At 41.6% G+C, this 20,251-nt stretch overlaps 1 protein-coding gene across 1 annotated transcript in view; it reads right to left on the bottom strand.

Annotated features, from left to right (window-relative positions):
• Positions 1-2,855: 2,855 nt before the first annotated feature.
• Positions 2,856-20,251, bottom strand: part of LEMD3 (LEM domain containing 3) — a 37,617-nt gene continuing 20,221 nt past the window's right edge. Inside the window, exons 3-13 of the mRNA XM_044280490.1 lie at positions 17,890-17,956; positions 17,086-17,153; positions 16,169-16,248; positions 12,256-12,398; positions 11,582-11,683; positions 11,055-11,157; positions 7,680-7,855; positions 7,326-7,407; positions 4,059-4,164; positions 3,905-3,983; positions 2,856-3,820 (exon numbers count right to left, since the gene is read on the bottom strand). Coding sequence (XP_044136425.1) covers positions 3,666-3,820; positions 3,905-3,983; positions 4,059-4,164; positions 7,326-7,407; positions 7,680-7,855; positions 11,055-11,157; positions 11,582-11,683; positions 12,256-12,398; positions 16,169-16,248; positions 17,086-17,153; positions 17,890-17,956 — 1,161 coding nt within the window. The 3' untranslated portion in view covers positions 2,856-3,665. The remainder of the gene's footprint in view (positions 3,821-3,904; positions 3,984-4,058; positions 4,165-7,325; positions 7,408-7,679; positions 7,856-11,054; positions 11,158-11,581; positions 11,684-12,255; positions 12,399-16,168; positions 16,249-17,085; positions 17,154-17,889; positions 17,957-20,251) is intronic.

The raw sequence follows: 20,251 nt of genomic DNA, 5'->3' as shown, positions 1-20,251 counted from the left end.
TTTTCCTGTGCACAGCAAAGATGAAGACAGAAGAGAAGCCGGGCTGCGCGAACAAGTGGATTAAGGTCAGTTAAATAATTTTTTTTAACCCCTCCAGCCCTATTGTACTATGCAGTCTGTATTCAGAATGCTATTATTTTCCCTTATAACCATGTTATAAAGGGAAAATAATAATGATCGGGTCCCCGATCATTATTTTAAAAATAAAGATATTACATATAAATATTGTATATTGATTAAATGCATATCTTGTTGATTTACTTACGCTGGAAAGTGAATCATATTAAGGTTATGTTCCATTAAGCCTATTTATCCCCCCAAAAAACCTGTGATATTTAGATCAGAGATGAGATCATTCATGAAAGAGGACACATGCATAGAGTTTACAAATACTAAAGAGGTTAGGTCACAAATATGAGATCTGTGGGGGTCCCAGCTGTTGGACCCCCACCGATCAGCTGTTAGACGAGGACGAGCACTCCACAAGCACCGCGTCCTCTTCCTAGACCATGCAATGTCTCTGTACAGTCACATGGAAGTTAAAGAGGCTGAGCTGCAATACCACGCACAGCCGCTATGCATGGTGCTGTGCTTGTTGAGCTGCCTGGAGGTTTCCTGTATAAAATATTAAAATATATATATATATATATATATATATATATATATATATATAATATATATATATATATATATATATACACACACATATATATATATATATATATACATATATATATATATATATACACACACACACACACACACACACACATATACACACACACACACATACAAATAATTCTGCATAGTAAATGTGTAATACTTTGCATTTAATAAGTGGGAACAATTTTTTTTTTTTGTAAAGACAGTTTTTGGGAATACAATGGCCCAGATTTACTAATCGGAGCAAAAAAAAAAACCTGTTTGAAAAACTAGGGTTTCTACACCATTTCCTAACAAGCTGGACAAGTGGGTGGTGCTTCACAGAAAGTGAATGGTGCTTCAGTAAAAACGGGGAAGGTCTAATATACGCCATTTTGCACAAAATTTAAGCACAATTCTGGTGTAAAAATCTGTTTCAAAGTAGACTAACCAATAGTTGTTAGTCAGTAAAAAGTGATTCATCATCCAGCCTGAGCCACTGTGATAAATCTGGTGCAGGTCTAGACAGTTTATGCAATCTTTTGGATTAGAAAATCTTGTAGTGTGTTTTTTTTCTAAGTAGCTTAATTTTCCCCATCTAAAGACTTGTAGCACTGTATTACTTGTATATGCCACAAATGCCAGATAAGTGCAGATCCCACCTCTGAGATCCAGAATGGGCCCCTGACGTGAAAGGAGAGCAGCCACATAAGTGCGACCACACTCCAGTAACTGCTAGTGCTGGCTTGGCTATTTTTGGCAGTCCCATAGCAGTGAATGGAGATATGGTCACGCTTACTCTATGTACACAGCTATAGGACTTCCGAAGATAGCCGAGCAGTAAATGCCTTCCATGTGCGGTGGGCTCACCTTCACTTCGGGGGCCCTGTTCCGGAGATAGGAGGGAGTTTGGTACAGGGCTGTGGAGTCAGTAATCCAAAGTTCTAACAGGACATTCCTACAGCAGGGGAAAAAAGTACAGAAAGTCTAAGGCCAATTTCAGACAGCTGTAATACAGGTAGTTTTCAGCACCCATAGCACAAAAGTGTCTTGGCCTGACTGTGGTTCTACTGACCCAAATTCATACTATCATAGGGAGATGTAAGGTTTTGTAACTAGACCCCAGATTTGGCTGAGCACCTGTATCACAGCAATCTAAAAAGGTGGCCTTAAGGGGTTTTTCCCATCATATACAATGGGGGCATATCGCTAGGACCACCTCTGGGACCCGCATCTACAAGAGAATGAAGCGGGGAAATGAATGGATTCATTTCAATGGAGCCGCCGAAAATCTGCCCTATAGAAATAAATTGAAGCAGGGGGTCGCATGATCGTGGTGCGCTCCCATTCACTTGTATGGGAGCAGCACTTGGTGGTAGACTAACCCCGGGAAACTCCAGCCACAGCGCTCCCAGCTCCGTTCTCCTTGTAGGTGTGGGTCCCAGAGGTGGGACCAGCAACTATCAGACAATGGGGGCATATCCTAGCGATATGCCCTCATTGCATGTGATGGGAATACCCCTTTAAGGAAAAATTAAAGCTGGTGTCTTGAGACCTCTAAAACTGTACCCTACATTTCTAAAAGGGAAACTGCATTAAAAAGCTTGTTCATTATTTATTTTTAAAATCCACCCACAATGGTACCTTTAAAGAAATCTATGTTCACTTGCTCCTTGTAAGATGGTCCCATCTGTCAACTTCCACACCCACAAGGTCACTTGCCGCTGCAGCTAATGATAGACCTTAGTGGTGATCTGTCCCCAAACCACATGTGACCTACCAGTGACATGACTTGTTGTGGAAACCACTAAGGGACCATATTCACATGTCTGCAAATTGCAGATCCGCAAAACACAGACACCAGCCATGTGCATTCCGCATGGAACTATAATAGAAATGCCTTTTCTTGTCAGTGTCTGCAGACAAGAATAGGACATGTTCTAATTTCTTGCAGGGCCGCGGAACGGAAGGGCGCATGTGGACAACACAGGAATACAGGCAACTTCCTTTTTTTTTCCTTTTAATACATGAACTACACATTTGTGTGTCAAGACCCAATGCATACGAGGGTAACAATTCACCAGCTTGATCTTTACATTTGCTATAGTGTGGAGGCCAACATTATGGAAAACAAAAATGGATGGGAGACTTACAGCAATATCAGCCATACCGTGTCCTAACACGTTCAAATAAATACATCATCTCACAAAATAAATTGTCCAGCATCTGCCAATTGCGTATTTATTGCTCACAATAATTTCAGTCTTTACAATTGGTATCAGACCTCACATGAAACAGAGTCAGACATTTCATATAAAACCTATAAAAGATATTTAAATTTGTATCTAATACTTTTAAAGGTAACTGGCTGTTTGACCTTTATGAGATGGTGCAGCCAATTTATTATATAAAATAACATTATGTTATGAATAAAATAGGAAGCTTATTTACTGCTTGTAAGCAGACATTTGCACAAGACTTTTGCCGCCACCACCATCAATTACACTTAAATACAAAAGGCAAAGTACATGTCTTACATAATTCCCAAGCCAGATATTCCCTGTACTTCAGCTGTAACAAAAATCACTATCTACAGCAGCAGAAGTCATAGAGTTAACCTCAAAAATGTACAATTTACTATTAAGAGTATAGATGTATATGACAAAATAGTGTGCAGGATCCCATAGGAATTCAATAAATTATCTTCCACGTTTCAATTCAAGAAAACAGTCATATGGTTCACAAACAAGCCACGATCATCATCTCAAATTGGTAAAAAAAAACAAAAAAAAAAAAAAAAAAAACCCTGCTGTCCTCCATTACAAGATGTCATGTAAACCAGTATTTTCTTGCAACGTCCTTTGGATGATGATTTACCACAAGACCGAACAGCCGGTGCTCACTGGAAATGTTGATATACTGATGAAGATGGGGAAAACTCAAGACAAAAATTAAAGGGAAGACCGGTGCAAGTCAGGACCCCCACCCCTGCTGCAAATAGAACAGTCATTAGGACAACAGTCTCATGACGCATGAGATGTGCCTGTTCGTAGATTTAACTGCGACAAAGAGTTCATTTGTTTGTTTAAAGGCTTCAAAGGAGTGTTGCATGTGAGAGCCTGAGGAAAACGATGATGATATCTGTCCAATCGCAAATATTTCACAGTCACCAGCTTTCCTGAGGAAAGAAAAGAGGATTAAAAAACGCTTGCAGAATCTAAACAACGAATGTACTACTGTACAGAAAGTCAAAAGTCCTTACCGTCAAACCAAGATCCATGCAGCGACTTGAATGCCTTCCCTGCATAATCTGGTGAGAGACATTTGACATACACACAACCCTGAAGAACACGAAAATGTCAACATTAACAAGAGAAGTATAACATTCTGTGAAAACATAAAGAAAGTGCAACTACCTCCCGGGAATTCTTATCAACCGCAATGTGAACAATCCCTTCATTATCACTGCATTTCTCCAGAATAGCTTCTTGAATTGCCAAATGCCAATGATCTCCAATTTCCCTAAAAAATAAATAAGTAAAAAAAAAAAATACAAGGAATATGAGTCTCGCTCCTAAACAACTTAAAAGTTGCCTTCCGTGTGCCTTCAGCTTCCATAACAGATAGAACGTGTCCTATTCTTGGCTGCAGATGTGAACCACAAACCAACTGAAGTTAACGGGTCTGCAAAAGACAGACGCAACCCGTATTTTGTAGATCCGTGTTCGTGGACTGCAAAATACATATGGCCGTGTAAATGCACCCTAATTAAGGTACAATTGTCAGACTATAAATCACTGCACTTACATGTTGTACAGGGTGGGAAGACAAAGGAAAAATGTGACTACTTCTAATATGTAAATCGGGTAATGAAAAAAATCAGAATATAAACAGATCACATGTTCTGCACTAAATAAACATCTCGTCGCTTCAAAATATAACAGGAGAAAATACAGAGCAGGTTGGAGTGGTGATCAACAGCTCTAATAATGCATTGTTTGGGGAGAAATACAAAAAATGTTTTTTTTCTATTGGGTTAGTCCCACACAAATAGTAGTTGTGAAGCAAGTCCACCTGTATCTAAAAAGCCTGCAGTCTGATATGACTTCTAAAAACCTAGCCTCAGCAGTATAGGCAAAGGTGGCCATGTGTGACATACAAGCACATCACCACCTATCCACAGGGCAGTTAGTACGTTCTAAAAATAAATAAATAAATATATCAGTGAAACTACCATTACGAGAACAGGGGTTCTGCATTTCCCTGCAGGACTACAGCTGTGAGGACTCCTTTTCCCAGCAGTCGGACTAATCAGACACTTATTATTAGCTATCCTGTGGATAGGTGATTAGTTGCAATTCTGGGACAACACCTTTAGGCCTCTTTCACACGAGCGTGACGGATTAGGTCCGGATGCGTTCAGTGAAACTCACACCATTTTGCAAGCAAGTTCAGTCAGATTGTGTTCAGTTTAGTTTTTTGATGCGTTTGGATGCGTTTTTCACGCGCGTGATAAAAAAACTGAAGGTTGACAAACATCTCTTAGCAACCATCAGTGAAAAACGCATCGCACCTGCACTTGCTTGCGGATGCAATGCATTTTTCACGCAGCCCCATTCACTTCTATGGGACCAGGGCTGCGTGAAAAAAAGCTGAATATAGAACATGCTGCAATTTTCACGCAACGCAGAACTGATGCGTGAAAAACAACGCTCATGTACACAGCCCCATTGAAATGAATGGGTCAGGATTCAGTGCGGGCGCAATGCGTTCACGTCACGCATTGCACCCGCGCGGAAAACCCGCTCGTGTGAAAGAGGTCTTAGGCCAGTTTCACATGAACTGCAGGTTGTGTGTTCTGTACTAACAATGCTGTGAGTAGTACAGTACAGTAGACCCGCAGGCAGGAATTCACAGCATCATATCATTTTGACAGTGTGAGTTCAGTCACAGGAGCAGTGTTCAGAAAATATGGCCATCACACAGCGTTTCCTAGAATCAACACTGTGAAACTGGCCTTAAAGGGGTTGCGTTACTTCAGCAAGTGACATTATGTAGAGAAAGTTAATATAAAAGCCACTTGCTAATGTAGTGTGATGGTCCATATTGCTTCCTTCGCTGGCTGGATTCATATTTCCATCACATTATACACTGTTCATTTCCATGGTTACAACAACCCTGCGATCCAGCAGCATGGTTGTGCTTGCACACTATAGGAAAAAAGTACCGCATTATGTGCGCTCCTGCGGTGTTGGCCACCAGAAAGGCCGGCACTTTCTATAGTGTGCAAGCCCAACTGCTGCTGCTGGATTGCAGGGTGGTAAAAAAACGTGGAAACTAGCAGTGTGTAATGTGATGAAAAAATTAATCCAGCCAGCAAAGGAGGCAATATAGTATGGACAATCACAATAAATTGGCAAGTGCCTTGTAATAACTTTCTATACATAAATACTATTGGCTGAAGGGACACAACCCCTTTAAGGTGCAAATAAATAATTAGCAAAATCTGTTCTACATCACACCAGACCTTGAAGTTAAAGGGGTTCTCCTGGAATGATTTAAAATTGCTGCCAGGAACCAGTCATACAATGTGAGCAGGACTGGTCTCCATTTGCTGAGCTTCCTGGCTGAGCAGCCCGATAGGGAAACTCACCGACTTGTAGTATACACAAATGCCAGAGTATAGTGAGGCCTCACCCTCTCACACCGCTAGGAAGTAAACCGTTCTGCTCACATTCTGAGACAGGTTGGTGGCGGCCATTTTAAATAACTCCATTAAGTCCTAATTAGTGAAAATGTCATTATGAAACAATACAAGGATTCACGAACTCACGGAGGCCATATGACACCAGTAAAGGTAGCATTTAGCATAGGTTCCTGTCCAAAAGATGGCTTTGCCGTGGGGGATGGGCACAACATTTTGCTCAAAATATGTTTGCAAATAATCTCACTTTCATTTATATACAGAGTACAGCATTAGTTTATATATTTTCTTATTTATTTTATGTAATCAGAGTGCTGGTTCATAATATTTAACAAACTATAAATCGTACATTTAATCTGATAGCTGTCAGTCAGCTGCACAAGGTGGAGGTTTTAAGTTCACAAAAAGCAGAGATTTAAATTGATAAATTACAGGTTTTACCGACTTCTCTCACAAAATTATACATCAATCTGCTCAGCTCCTCCTGCTCTATAATATACTACCTGCAAATCAAACAGCATTAAATGGTGACTGCCTGACAACGTAGGGCGACTTGCGTCATGAATACCAGGACTCTAGTGCAGGGGCTAGCACTCTAGAACTTCTAGTATGCGCCGGGAGTTCCGACAATAGCTGAGCGAGTGTGCATGCTGGGAGTTGTAGTTTCACAAGAGCCGAGTGCTGGAAGTGGCTGACCCCTGCTCTAGTGCTTGGGACCTGAGGGTGTTTCTCATCGATTATTTTAAGCAAAGAATGCCAATTGAGCACCTGACCAAAGAATAGCAAGTGAGCCTCTGTTGAAAACCCAGTCTGTTGCTAGATTATGCAGTCCTCAGATAAAGCAGCAGGAAGCTAGTGACAGATTCAGAACATAATTAACACAGAACCAATTTAGTGGAAAAAATAAATAAGGTTGATGGTCACATGAACCTGGCCAACATAGCACTCCCAATTAGTTTTAAAATGTTCATATACTTACACCACTGGATCAAACATGTTACGGATCTTTAAACAAGGCGTGAGGCTGTTTGGAGGGGAATTTCTTTTATCCAAATGGAAGGCTATTTAAAAAAAAAATATAATAATAATAATACTTAGATAATCTGACCTGGAGGACAATATCTTGACATATAGAAGGATTTGTTGGGTGGGTGGAAAATAAACAAATTATTTGTGCCCTGGTTAATAAGAAAAGTTGTCTAGTAACTGAGATTATAGTAACAACTATATAAAGAAGTCAGACGCTGACAAAAAGTTGCGAATTAGAAAAAGCTGAATTCTGATTTCTACAGTTTCTCCCATGTTTTATGGAAAAACAGTCTAAAATACCCACCTTGTCCTTGCCACACTTTGGATGGGATAACTGAAGGTTTTTCACATGTTGAAGGCTGAGTCCATTTCCATACAAGGAAATTTGCTCCTCCAATTTTCTTTCCTTCAGTACGTACACGAGATTCATTTGCAGCCAGGAATTCAACTGCTCTTTCCCAAACTTTCTTCATTTTTTTTCTGAGGGAGATGAAACATAATTTGTCTCTGTGACTTTTCACACAGTATTACAATATGGCCTATCCACAAGCATTTCTGAACTATATACTAAAAATAAACTTAAAAAAAATAAAAAAATAAAATAAGTGCCAAACAGTATGTTGACAGGGCATTCAATACTGATCCTACAACGATTTCTCATCTCCATTTACATGTATAGCTACATTTAAAAAGCTACTGGTTACCTGCAAGATCTAAGGCTAGTGCTACATGGCGATGCCACGCATTTTATAATGCTAGTCTATTGTGTCACATTGCGACATGCTGCAACTGCATCACAACAGTTGTACAAAAATCCATCTTGGATTTACCAATGTAATAAAAAGTTTGCTGTCATACAGATCATACTACAAGACTACACATTTTGAAGGCTGAACTACACTTGCTGGTGATACATCGACAAAGTCTACTACTTAGCAGAAATGAGGAGAATGTTGGATGCAACTTTGGATATAAACAAAGGTTCAATGCTGTATTCGTATGCTCAGTAACTTTGGCAATGTTATGACTAAATGTTCAGTATATACATTTTTATCCCCTTCCTGACACATGACATACTATTACATCATAGCGGGAAGTGACTTCAAGCAATTTGACGTACTAGTACATCATGCTGATCGGGCGCGTACCGCTCCGGTGCAGCGGCCCGGCAGTCAACGACATCCAGGCCCCTGTTGTATCCGCCGGCATCACTGTAAAAGCCGATGCATTAACCCCTTCTATGCAGCGGTCAGGGTCTCCACATGGTCCCAGCACTGCGATGACTGTGACCCGATGCGTGAAAAGGCAGCCAGATGCCTTACACAAGCATCGGGACTTTCCTTCTAAGGAGGCCTAGCAAATCCAGCCCCTTTCTGAGTCTGCTAGACAACTGTCAAAGTAAAAACACTTTACCCTAACATACACAGTTGCAAAAAATATATAAATTAGTTATCGCCGTGTCCGTAACAACCAGCCTAATAAAAATATCAAACTACCACATCAATGCCATTAAAAAAAAAGAATAATAAACTGCGGCAAAAAAACTTTTTGGTTACCTTACATCACAAAAAAAAATGCAATACCAAGAGATCAAAAAAGTTACCACATCCCACAAAAAAATAAAATAATTTGTCCCTACATAAGGCTACTTTCACACTCGCGTTTGGTGCGGAACCGTCATGGATCTGCACAAACGCATCCGTTCAGATAATACAACCGAATGCATACGTTCTGTTTGTATTATCTTTAACATAGCAAAAACGGAAACTGGAGGAAAAAAGAATAAAAAAAAAAATTGACAAACTGTGCCAGAACAGCCATTTTTTGGTTACCTTTCCTCACAAAAGGCATAATATAGAATGATCAAAAATCATAGGTACCCCAAAATAGTATCAAAACTGTCACCTTTATCCCTTAGTTTCCAAAACGGGGTCACTTTTTGGGAGTTTCTACTGTAGGGTGCATTGGGGGGGGCTTCAAACGGGCCATCAAAATCTGCCCTCCAAAAACCATATAGCGCTCCTTTCCTTCTGCACCCTGCCGTGTGCCCATACAGCCGTTTACAACCACATATTGTGGGAATTTCTGTAAACTGCAGAATCTGGGTAATAAATATTGAGTTTTGTTTGGCTGTTAACTTTTGTGTTACAGAATTTTTTTTTAATTCAAAATGAAAGTTGACTCAAATTTACCACTGTCATGAAGTACAACATGTCATGAGAAAATCTCAGAATAGCTGGATAAGTGTTCCCAAGTTATTACCACAAAGCGATGTCAGATGTGCAAACAATGGCCTGGGCAGGAAGGTGAAAACTGGCCCAGGGTAGAAGGGGTTAATATTAAAGTGGTTATCTGACCCTGTAAACAACCCCCAAATGCCTGGCTCCCTCAAACAGAACATATGTAGGGCTGTTTCACACGAGCGGATGCCGTGCGTGACAGCCAAGACCCGATGCGGACAGCAGAAGCACGGAGCGTTAACCTGATTGATAATGCTCCGTGCCTCTCTGATCTCTTTACTACAAAATCACAGTGACAACTTTATCTCACTGTGATTTTGTAGTAAAGAGATCAGAGAGGCACGGAGCATTATCAGTCATGTTAATGCTCCGTGCTTCTGCTGTCCGCATCGGGTCTTGGCTGTCATTCACGGAGCGGATGTCACACACGGCTACTTAGGCTACTTTCACACTTGCGTTCAGAGCGGATCCGTCTGGTGTCTACACAGACTGATCCGCTCCTACAATGCAGACGATGGGATCCGTTCAGAACGGATCCGTCTGCATTATATTTTAGAAAAAATTCTAAGTGTGAAAGTTGCTCAGACGGATCCGTCCAGACTTTACATTGAAAGTCAATGGGGGACGGATCAGTTTGAAATTGAGCCATATTGTGTCAACTTCAAACGGATCCGTCCCCATTGACTTACATTGTAAGTCTGGACGGATCCGTTTGCCTCCGCGCGGCCAGGCGGACACCTTGTCTGCCTGCTGAGCAGAGCGGCATACAAACGGTGCCAGACTGATTCATTCTGAGCAGATCCGCATCCACTCAGAATGCATTAGGGCAGTAAGGATGCGTTCGGGGCCGCTTGTGAGAGCCTTCAAACGGAACTCACAAGCAGAGCCCCGAACACTAGTGTGAAAGTAGCCTTATATGGTCACTGGGGCCTGTGTCCCTCTGGATCGCTGCATCTCCCAGTCATGCAGATCACAACATTCGGCAACAGGGGTGCAGCCAACACCCAGACTCGACTGACTTGCTCCCCCTAGCGTCACATCACACCAGGGACCTGGGCATTTCAGGGTGTGTTTACAGGATCGGATACCCACTTTCATGCGACACATCATGTTAATAGTAGTAAACGGCAACTTTCATTTTAAAGGCCTAATCTCAACATCTATAACATATCACTAGAATATGCTACAAATGCCAGATTACTGCAGGTATCACGTCCCACCCACAACAGAGAACAAGCCGTACATGTGCAGCTGCTCTACCTTCCCTTCAGGGATCATGGTTCTGGAGATAGAAGCAGCTCCCAGAGGTTTGACCTGCACCTGCCCGACATTGATAGCATATCCAGGCAATGCCATAAATGTTGGTGGGGCAACCTCTTTTAGACTGACGTGTATGGTCACTCATTTTGGAATAAATAAGATCAAAACTGGAAACATACCTGTCAGACGGAGGGATCAAGGAATCTCTCACATGGGGAATTGGTCTATATGGCTCTAGTTCTTTGTTTTCTTGACAAGCTTCGTTGTGACTTTTTAAAACATCTGAAGGTACAATTACATAGGTAACTGTGCATTGCAATAGACATTAAACCAACACTGAACCTGCCAGCTCCAAATGTACAATGGCAGACACTAGAAAATCGGAATAGCAAACTCACAAGAATCACTATATATACACACTGTACTTGAAATAACCTCAAGACAACGTGTCCTTTGAATCCAATGCACAATTATCTGACATTTCTTCTGTGTGCTTTCTGCCACTAACTAGTTGTATTAGTGGTAACAAGTCAGCTTTCCTAACGTCAGCACAGTGACCATTAAGTGACTGCTACAGCCACAAAAGATTATAATTCATAGGACATTGAATGTGCTGAACATAATGCAAAATTTCAATGGATTTTAGTACATTACAAGAGAAATGACAATACAATAATTGTTAATTATCTGGAATTATAATACTAACCTATAATTTTCACCACAAGGTCATACATTTGTTTAGTTTCCTCCTCTTCTTTTTTCCAGCGGTATCGCATATACTGAAGCACTCCAAATACCACGGCAACACCTTTACGTACATAGAAAAAGCATATAGTTTTGCAGTTCTGCCATTAGTTGATATGTGGTTCATATGAAAACATGCTTAATCCTATGTTTAGCAAAACTTTAGCTTTATTACTTTGGAGTTCACACACGTCCGATTTCCTTCCCTCTAACAAATAAAACATACAAATCTGTATACCAGTTTAAAGGCATTCTCCGAGATTTAAAATGGCCAGCAACCTGCACTAGAGTGTAAGCAAGACTGTTTTCCACCACTTGCAGAGGTGCCTAGGAGCTGAGGGAGCAGGACCTTACTATATACCATGCACCGGCACTTACATATACTACATACTGCAGTTTTGCTGTCAGGCTGCTCAGCCATGATGGCAAATCACAGGTAGGATCCCATCATTACCCTCTATTGTAGAGCAGTGTAGTGAGGATCAACTCCCTTACCCACCTAGGCAGCTCTGCAAGTTGTGGCAACCAGTACTGCTCACGTTCTAGGACAGGTTGCCGATGGCCATTTTAAAATCAACAGTATGCAGACTGTACATCGCACATCCCTATCATGCAGTTTACATTGAGGGAAGTTACCTAGAAGCAAGAGTGATAATCTGTAAGCTACAGTCACAATGGCGCGGCGGATACGACATACAAAGGACATTTGTGGTCGTGTGGATTCCAAATATTTCACATCAGTTATATTTAACTCAGCATCTTCCACATCTCCAAAGCACCTGAAAATAAATAAAAATAAAATAGAAAGTTTGTCATCAGTATCAAACATACAGCTTGCAACTTTTTAACACAGCTTCTGGCACAACATAGATGTATATACACATAGGGAAATTTATAAAGTTCCCCTTGAACGTCTTAAACCTGTTGAGAACTTATCCAATATCTGCAGCCCATTCCCCTCAGTTTGAATGGAGGAGCCGAGCATGCATGCCGTTTCTCCAGTCAGCTCTATTGGGCTGCCAGAGATAGGCGAGCGCTTGTACTATGCCATTTCTGATAGTCCCATACAACTGAATGTAGTGATGGACAGTGTCTCCAAGGCAATCATACCCATCTCCTATCCCTTCAAATACCCTTCTTCAAAAATCTTACCCATTTTATGCTGCAATTACATATGCAGTATTGGTCCTTCTTTTATACTTTTCCTTCTCTTTGGATACACTATGACTATGCAGTGCTCCAGACAAAAAAAAAAAAAAAAAAAAAGGGCATTTCACATTTTATGAAACGTTCGGCCCATAATAGAACAGTCCTATCCTATTTTTGTTTATATATTTTGTGTGTAAAATTGGGAAGGGGGGGGGGGAATTGAAACTTAATATTTTAGGGTACTTTCACAATAGCGTTTTTCTTTTCTGTCACATGGGCTCTATACCGCAAAAGAACTGATCAGGTATATCCCTATGCATTCTGAATGGAGATTAATCCGTTCAGGATGCATCAGGATGTCTTCAGTGCAGTCATTTTGACTGATCAGGCAAAAGATAAAACCGCTGCATGTTAGGGTTTTATCTCCGGCGAAAAAACGGAAGACTTGCCTGAATGCCGGATCCGGCATTTTTCCCCATAGGAATTTGTTAGTGCCGCATCTCACAAATGCCTTCAGTCACATCCAGATCGGCGGATCCGGCAGGCAGCTCAGACGACTGAACCGCTTGCCGGAGTACACTGCCGTAAGTGCAGCCTTAGGTCCCTTTCACATGGGCGAGTTTTCCACGCGGGTGCAATGTGTGTGGTGAACGCATTGCACCCGCACTCAATCCGGACCCATTCATTTCTATGGGGCTGTGCACATGAGCGGTGATTTTCACGCATCACTTATGCGTTGCGTGAAAAATCACAGTATGCTCTATATTGTGCGTTTATCACTCAACGCAGGCCCCATAGAAGTGAATGGGGATGCGTGAAAATCGCAAGCAAGTGCGCATGCAGTGCGATTTTCACTCACGGTTGCTAGGAGACGATCGGGATGGAGACCCGATTATTATTTTCCCTTATAACATGGTTATAGGGGAAAATAATAGCATTCTGAATACAGAATGCATAGTACAATAGCGCTGGAGGGGTTAAAAAAATTAATTTAACCCACCTTAATCTACTTGCTTGCGCAGCCCGACTTCTCTTCTGTCTTCTTTTTTGCTGTGTGCAGGAAAAGGACCTGTGGCGATGTCACTCCGGTCATCACATGATCTTTTACCATGGTGATGGATCATGTGATGACCGGAGTGACGTCGCCACAGGTCCTTTTCCTGCACACAGCAAAAAAGAAGATGGAAGAGAAGTCGCCCTGCGCGAGCAAGTGGATTAAGGAGAGTTAAATTATTATTATTTTTAACCCCTCCAGCCCTATTGTACTATACATTCTGTATTAAGAATGCTATTATTTTCCCTTATAACCATGTTATAAAAAGGGAAAATACAATCTACCCAGCACCTTACCCAAACTTCTGTGAAGTTCGGGCACCAAACATGCCGATTTTTCTCATGCGAGTGAAAAACGCATTACAATGTTTTGCACTCACGCTGAGAAATCACGCATTTTCCCGCAACGCACCCGCATCTTATCCAGGAAAAAAAACCATGACGCCCGTGTGAAAGAGGCCTTAGCGTTTGTGTTTTTTTTTTTTTTTTTACTTACCCTTAGGGGCTGGAACCCTTGTCCTATTCACATGGGCGAGATTTCCACGCGGGTGCAATGCACGAGGTAAACGCATTGCACCCGCACCGAATCCGGACCCATTCATTTCTATGGGGCTGTGCACATAAGTGGCGATTTTCATGCATCACTTGTGCGTTGCGTGAAAATCACAGCATGCTCTATATTGTGCATTTTTCACAGGCCCCATAGAAGTGAATCACAAGCATCTGCAAGCAAGTGTGGATGCGGTGCGATTTTCACGCATGGTTGTTAAGATGAAAGTCTATTCCCTGTATTATTTTCCCTTATAACATGGTTAAAAGGGAAAATAATAGCATTCTTTAATACAGAATGCTTAGTAGGTCAATTGAGGGTAAAAAAAAATAAGAAAAAAAATAATTTACTCACCTCCTCCAATTGATCATGTAGGTGCCGGTGTCCTGTTTTCTTCAGGACCTGTGGTGAGATCACTGTGCTCATCACATGGTACATCACATGACCCATCACCATTGACAGGTCCTGAAGAAAACAGGAGACCGGCACCTACACGATCAATTGGAGGAGAGTTAATTTTTTTATTTTTTAACCCTCATTGGCACTGCGCACCAATGTTTATTATACTGGGGGGGGGGGGGGGCACTGAGCTAATGTTTATTATACAAAGGGGGGACACACTGCGCCACCAGTGAAGATAACTGACCTGTTAATACAAATACAGGAGGTGGGTGCCGGAATCAAATAGCTGACACCCGACCTATGACCGGGAGCTGCGATCCACTGCAGTTAACCCCTCAGGTACTAGCTCAGGATAGGCAACAAGTGTTTTGCCGATCAGAACAGCAGTCTGGCAGTCCACATGACCACAGCTCCATTCAAATGTTGGACACTGAAGCTCTCCTCCAAGCAGTAGAACCCACGACCAAAGATTTATCATCTTTCCTTTGGATAGGGGATACATTTTTTTCATGTGACAAACCCTTGATGCAGTTACTGAAAGCATTCCAATATTTACCCAAGCTCTAACATCAAGACTCTGTTCACACTTCCATCGTAGGCTCAGATTCAAAAATATGAAAAGAATTAAGACCTCATGCAACACACTTCTTCCAGTCATACTGACACAAAAGGCAATGCAATCTGTCAGGTGGCACTGGTGTCATTCACATAACGGATCTGGCACCCTTTAAAGGGAATCTCACCTGGTTTGAACATATTCAGGTGTTACTACATGTGCCGAGCCCAGTGACCAATTTAAAGCTATTGCCCTCAGGAGCTTCTACATTGCGCAGGCAGTCCACGGTACTGCGCCTGCGTGAGATTTCACATAGCGGAGGGGGTGGCGGCAGAGAGTTCGGGTGTGGGCAGTTACTTCTGCTGGAAGAGGCGTGCTTGTGCTCTAAAGGAAGGGGGGCTGGGCACTGTACACGTGAGTTACTGGGCTCCGGAGAAGGATAATAACGCCCCTCTGGGCACCTTGGACATCCATTTGCATAACAAAAAGTGGATTTTATCGCTAATCAAGCCATGAAAAACAAATGAAGGACTACAGCAAGATATAATGTATTTTATTGTAAATGTAATATGCTCAAACCAGGTGACAGATTCCCTTTAAGTTTTTTTTTTTTTTTTTTTTTGTCTGTGCCTATTATGGAACAGAAGGCGTGACAGAAGTGCAAACAGAGCATTGTGCTGGGAATATGGTTTTGGTTGTTAACCCTTTCATGACCAAGCACGTTTTGGTCTAGTCAGCCTAATAGGTCGAAGGTGCTTATATTTTTATGTCTTCCTTGACCCCAATATAACATTTCACTTTTGCGCCATACGCATCCTTGTTTGCTTAAGTGTACTCACCTGATTCCAACATCTTTTCCAGAATGTAAAATCCATGTTAAAGAATTGCTCAGCTCACTAACATATTCTGGACCAAAACCCTGTAAATAAAGTCACCACATTTTGTAAAATACAACAGGACACAATTTTACTGCACTAAGATACAATGAATTAAAGTGTACCCGTCGTTTCAGGTGACCGTTCTAAACATATGAGAAGTGGCACCATTTCTGTCCATGATATGACTTATATGCTGCATATCAGCATAAAAGAGGAGGTCATGTTCTCAGGTTGGTGGGGGGCCCGACACCCCCACTGATCAAGCTGCAAGTAGTGGCCATGCTTCAAAAAGTACAGTGTATAGAGCAGAAACAGCACAGCGCCATACACCTATTCAAACAAATAGAAGCTCAGCTGCAGTACCTGAAACTGCCACTACACAGTGCTGTGGTTTTCTGACTCTACTTGCAGAACTGTAGTTGCCGCTAACAGCTGATCAGAAGGGGTGCCAGGAATTGGCCCCGCACCCATAAGATATTGATGACCTATCCTATGCTTAGATCAATGTTCGTAATGGAAAAGCCCTCGGAGCATACTTTTTTTTCCTCTCATTCCCCTGACAATTCTCTAAACACAGGGCAGAATACCAGTGGATTCTGTTATGCCTTTATTTAGGTGTATATGTCAATAATAAAAATGAGCAAGCGCACACACTGCTTTTTGTACATGATATCAGACTTTTATGGGAGATAAGATATCAGAATAAGTGCTCTTGGCTATTTCCACGAGCCCAAAAGCCTCTCCTACCCTTTTCCCCCTTTTTTTAAAGAAGTCACAAGGGACACAGGAGCACCATTCTCCCCACTGTTAGAGCATTGACTTTGTAAGGAGGAGGCGTGTCCCACTGCACTGAGGATGAAAAGTAAAAAAGCACTGACCTGTAAATACTCTGTTGCCTCCTGGACGGAAATATGACTGTAGTCAGCATCACCGCATATGTGATCTCCTACAATGGGATTCAAGCAACAAAAAATTAAATAAAATTAAATTTCACAACTTTTAAATATTTTCAGTAAAATGGAGTCTACATTGTTTAAAAGCAGATTCCCATTTGTGACACGGATGGCATATTGCTAGGATATGCCATCAATGTCAGATAGGAGCAGGAACCAGAGGTGGGACATGCACCCATTTCCAAAAGGGGCTCCAGAGGTGAAGGGAGAGTACCTGTGCATATGTGGCCACTTTTCACTCGCCACTAAAGGAGTTCCATAGCCGTGAACAGAGAGCAAGCCCCACATGCTCAGCTGCTCTACTTCACTTCAGGGGACTTGTTCTGAAGATAGGAGAAGGTCCCATAGGTAGGACCCGCACCTCTTACAATAATGGCACATAAAGGGCGATATGTCGTCAGTGTCCCAGAAGGGAATTAAAGGACTATAGTTTTACACATTGGAAAAAAAACACGCACGATCTCACGGCCAATTTGATATTGATGGCCTCTCCTGAAGATAGGTGATCAGTAGCATGAAATGGACAACCACTTTATATATTTTGGTCATTTACAGTAGTGGGTGCCCAATTTCGACTATATCCACCTTATCAAACCAGCAATTAACAACATGGCAATGTCACAGAATGCCATCTTGCAAACAAGACTGTCAAACCGCTGGCTTACTCTGCAAAGTTGATTTTTATGATGTAATATATGTGACATTTTTGTGCAGATCATATAAATTTACCTGCTTTCTTCGCCAACTTATCATGCAGTTTATGCAGTGTATTCATCAGGAGATTTTTCTCAGCTGTCTAAAACAAAAATACATTGACCATAAAGTCGATGAGCTCCAAATGGCAAAAATACAAAAGTGAAAAAAACTAACAAAACAAAAACACAGGAACACAAACAGGGTTTAGCCCGTTTCACACTTGAGTTGTGGCATTCCAGTTTTGAGATCTGGCAGAGGATGCCAAAACAGTTGCTTTGTCTCCATTCATTGTCAATGGGGACAAAACCAATAAGGATGCATTCCATCCTGTTGCATTTTCTGACCAGACACAAAACAATATTTTTTTTCCCCCGTATCTGTCACCCATTCATTTACGATTATTTTAGTGCCATATCCGGTTTGTTCAGTTTCGATGCAACACAACCACATTCATCCAGATGTGTTATCAAACTGAACCGTTTTGGGCCAATTTTGAGATTCTCTGCTGGAACTCAAAACCGGAATCCAAAACGCAAGTCTGAAACAGGCCTTAGGCATGAGGGCAATCAAATTGTAGTCAATAGGGTTTTCTGCTGTGAGCACCACTGCCTTCTCGCAGCTCAAACACAATGCCGTACACTGTATAGCGCCTGTGCATGGTATTACACTCAGCCCCATTCACTTGAACGTGACATTACTGGCCTAGGAAAACCAGAGAGATTGTCGCGGCGCTCACAGCTGATCGGCGCCGCCCCCCCCCCGAGTGTCAGACTACTCAGGGTACATCAGTTAAAAAAATAAAATAAAAAACAAACACACAACTTAAAACCCCTTTAATGTTACTACGCAATATGTGTAATAGTAAACTCCAAAAAGGCATAATTCTGCTACTGCTTTGTACACTTGTTTCATGGATTAGACATTCAGGAGGTATGTGCTGGAATAATCATGCACCAAGCATGACGTCGGAGCTTATGTTAAAAACCGCTTACAGTTTATGACATTTTTGCGCTGTCATATTTGCTACTGTGCTTAGACTTTTACACTGTCCTAGTAATTCCAGCAGCACACAGCGGTTTTTTGTCCAGTTGAATCCAGGTAGCAGCCAGATTTCTGCTGGACCCCATTATAACCAAGACGGCCGGAGGACATTTCAGTAACACTGGGCAATGCCAGACCCAGAGATTCTCTGGCAGTGTGAAACTAGGCTCTGTGCCTCACTGCACAACCGCAGTAGGAAATATGTTGTCACCTTTTAAATAGTACCATCACAGGGTGCAAACATTTCTGGAACTTTAAAGCCTTACCAACATCAAGAAACTAAGTGTGTAAGTACCTGTAATGTTATATTGCACTTTTTTTATTTATTTTTTTATAAAGAACATTATATCACTATATGCAGTCAAATAGTAATTTTATATAGCGTACCTGTGCATTAAAGAATTTAGCACAGCACTGTATATACCAGTCTACAATACTTTAGGACTGCTTACAGCAGTATTACACAAAGAACACTAGGACATTACTAACCAAGCAGAATGGGGCATCTTTCCAGCGTTACCGTATTCTAAATGACACCAGTCCTGGTGTAATTACAACTGGCACTAAAATTGCAACTTCTGGAATTAGCTACCCTATACACCAAGTGCTTTAGTGGTCTGGAACGTCCCTTGAACGTGAATGGACACCAGTGCTGATGTGACTAAGGGTGCATTCCACGTGTCCAATTTGTGGCCCGCAAATCGCAGATCCACAAAATATGGATGTGGTCCGTGTGCCCCAAACAAGAATAGGACATGTTCTAGAATTTGCGACTCGGATGCATGGAAGCAGACAACTTCACTTATTTATGCACCCATCCTCATAGATTGACAACCCCAGTCCATTAGCACACTCAGGGAATATGGACATGGTAGAGGGGAGCTCCATGCTTGGGACCAACTCTACGAGCCAGAATATTTTTTGGGACTCAAGGTCTATATGTACACATTTTTCTCAAGTTACACGCACAAACATCATATGTATGTTATGGAAAATCAAGGAAATGGGTGAGCACTCTGCATTTGGTCTTGATAGTAAAGGTTTAATCAAACTTCAGAAATAAAATAATTATATGGCATAAAATTGACACGTGTATGGCATAAATAAAATACAATTCACATGAATTTACAATTTATAAAGTCGCAGGTGGGAATAGTCCCTTATGTCCACAAACTCACTGAGAGATTCTCTGCTGCTCTGTAGTTGTTTAAGCTCGAATATATAAGAGGGAAAAGTCCAGTCTGATCTCTGATTTGCAAGCAGCCTTAAATAGTAGCCTACTCCATATAATATAGCACATATAGTAAAGTTCCCTTTGTCTTCATAAAGAGACTGTTAGTAGGTAATCTGGTAG

Source organism: Bufo gargarizans, chromosome 2 (genome assembly GCF_014858855.1).
Source record: "Bufo gargarizans isolate SCDJY-AF-19 chromosome 2, ASM1485885v1, whole genome shotgun sequence".
NCBI classification, from domain to species: Eukaryota; Metazoa; Chordata; class Amphibia; order Anura; family Bufonidae; genus Bufo; species Bufo gargarizans.
Note: the sequence above shows the minus strand (reverse complement) of the source record. Positions and strands in the feature narration are given on the sequence as shown.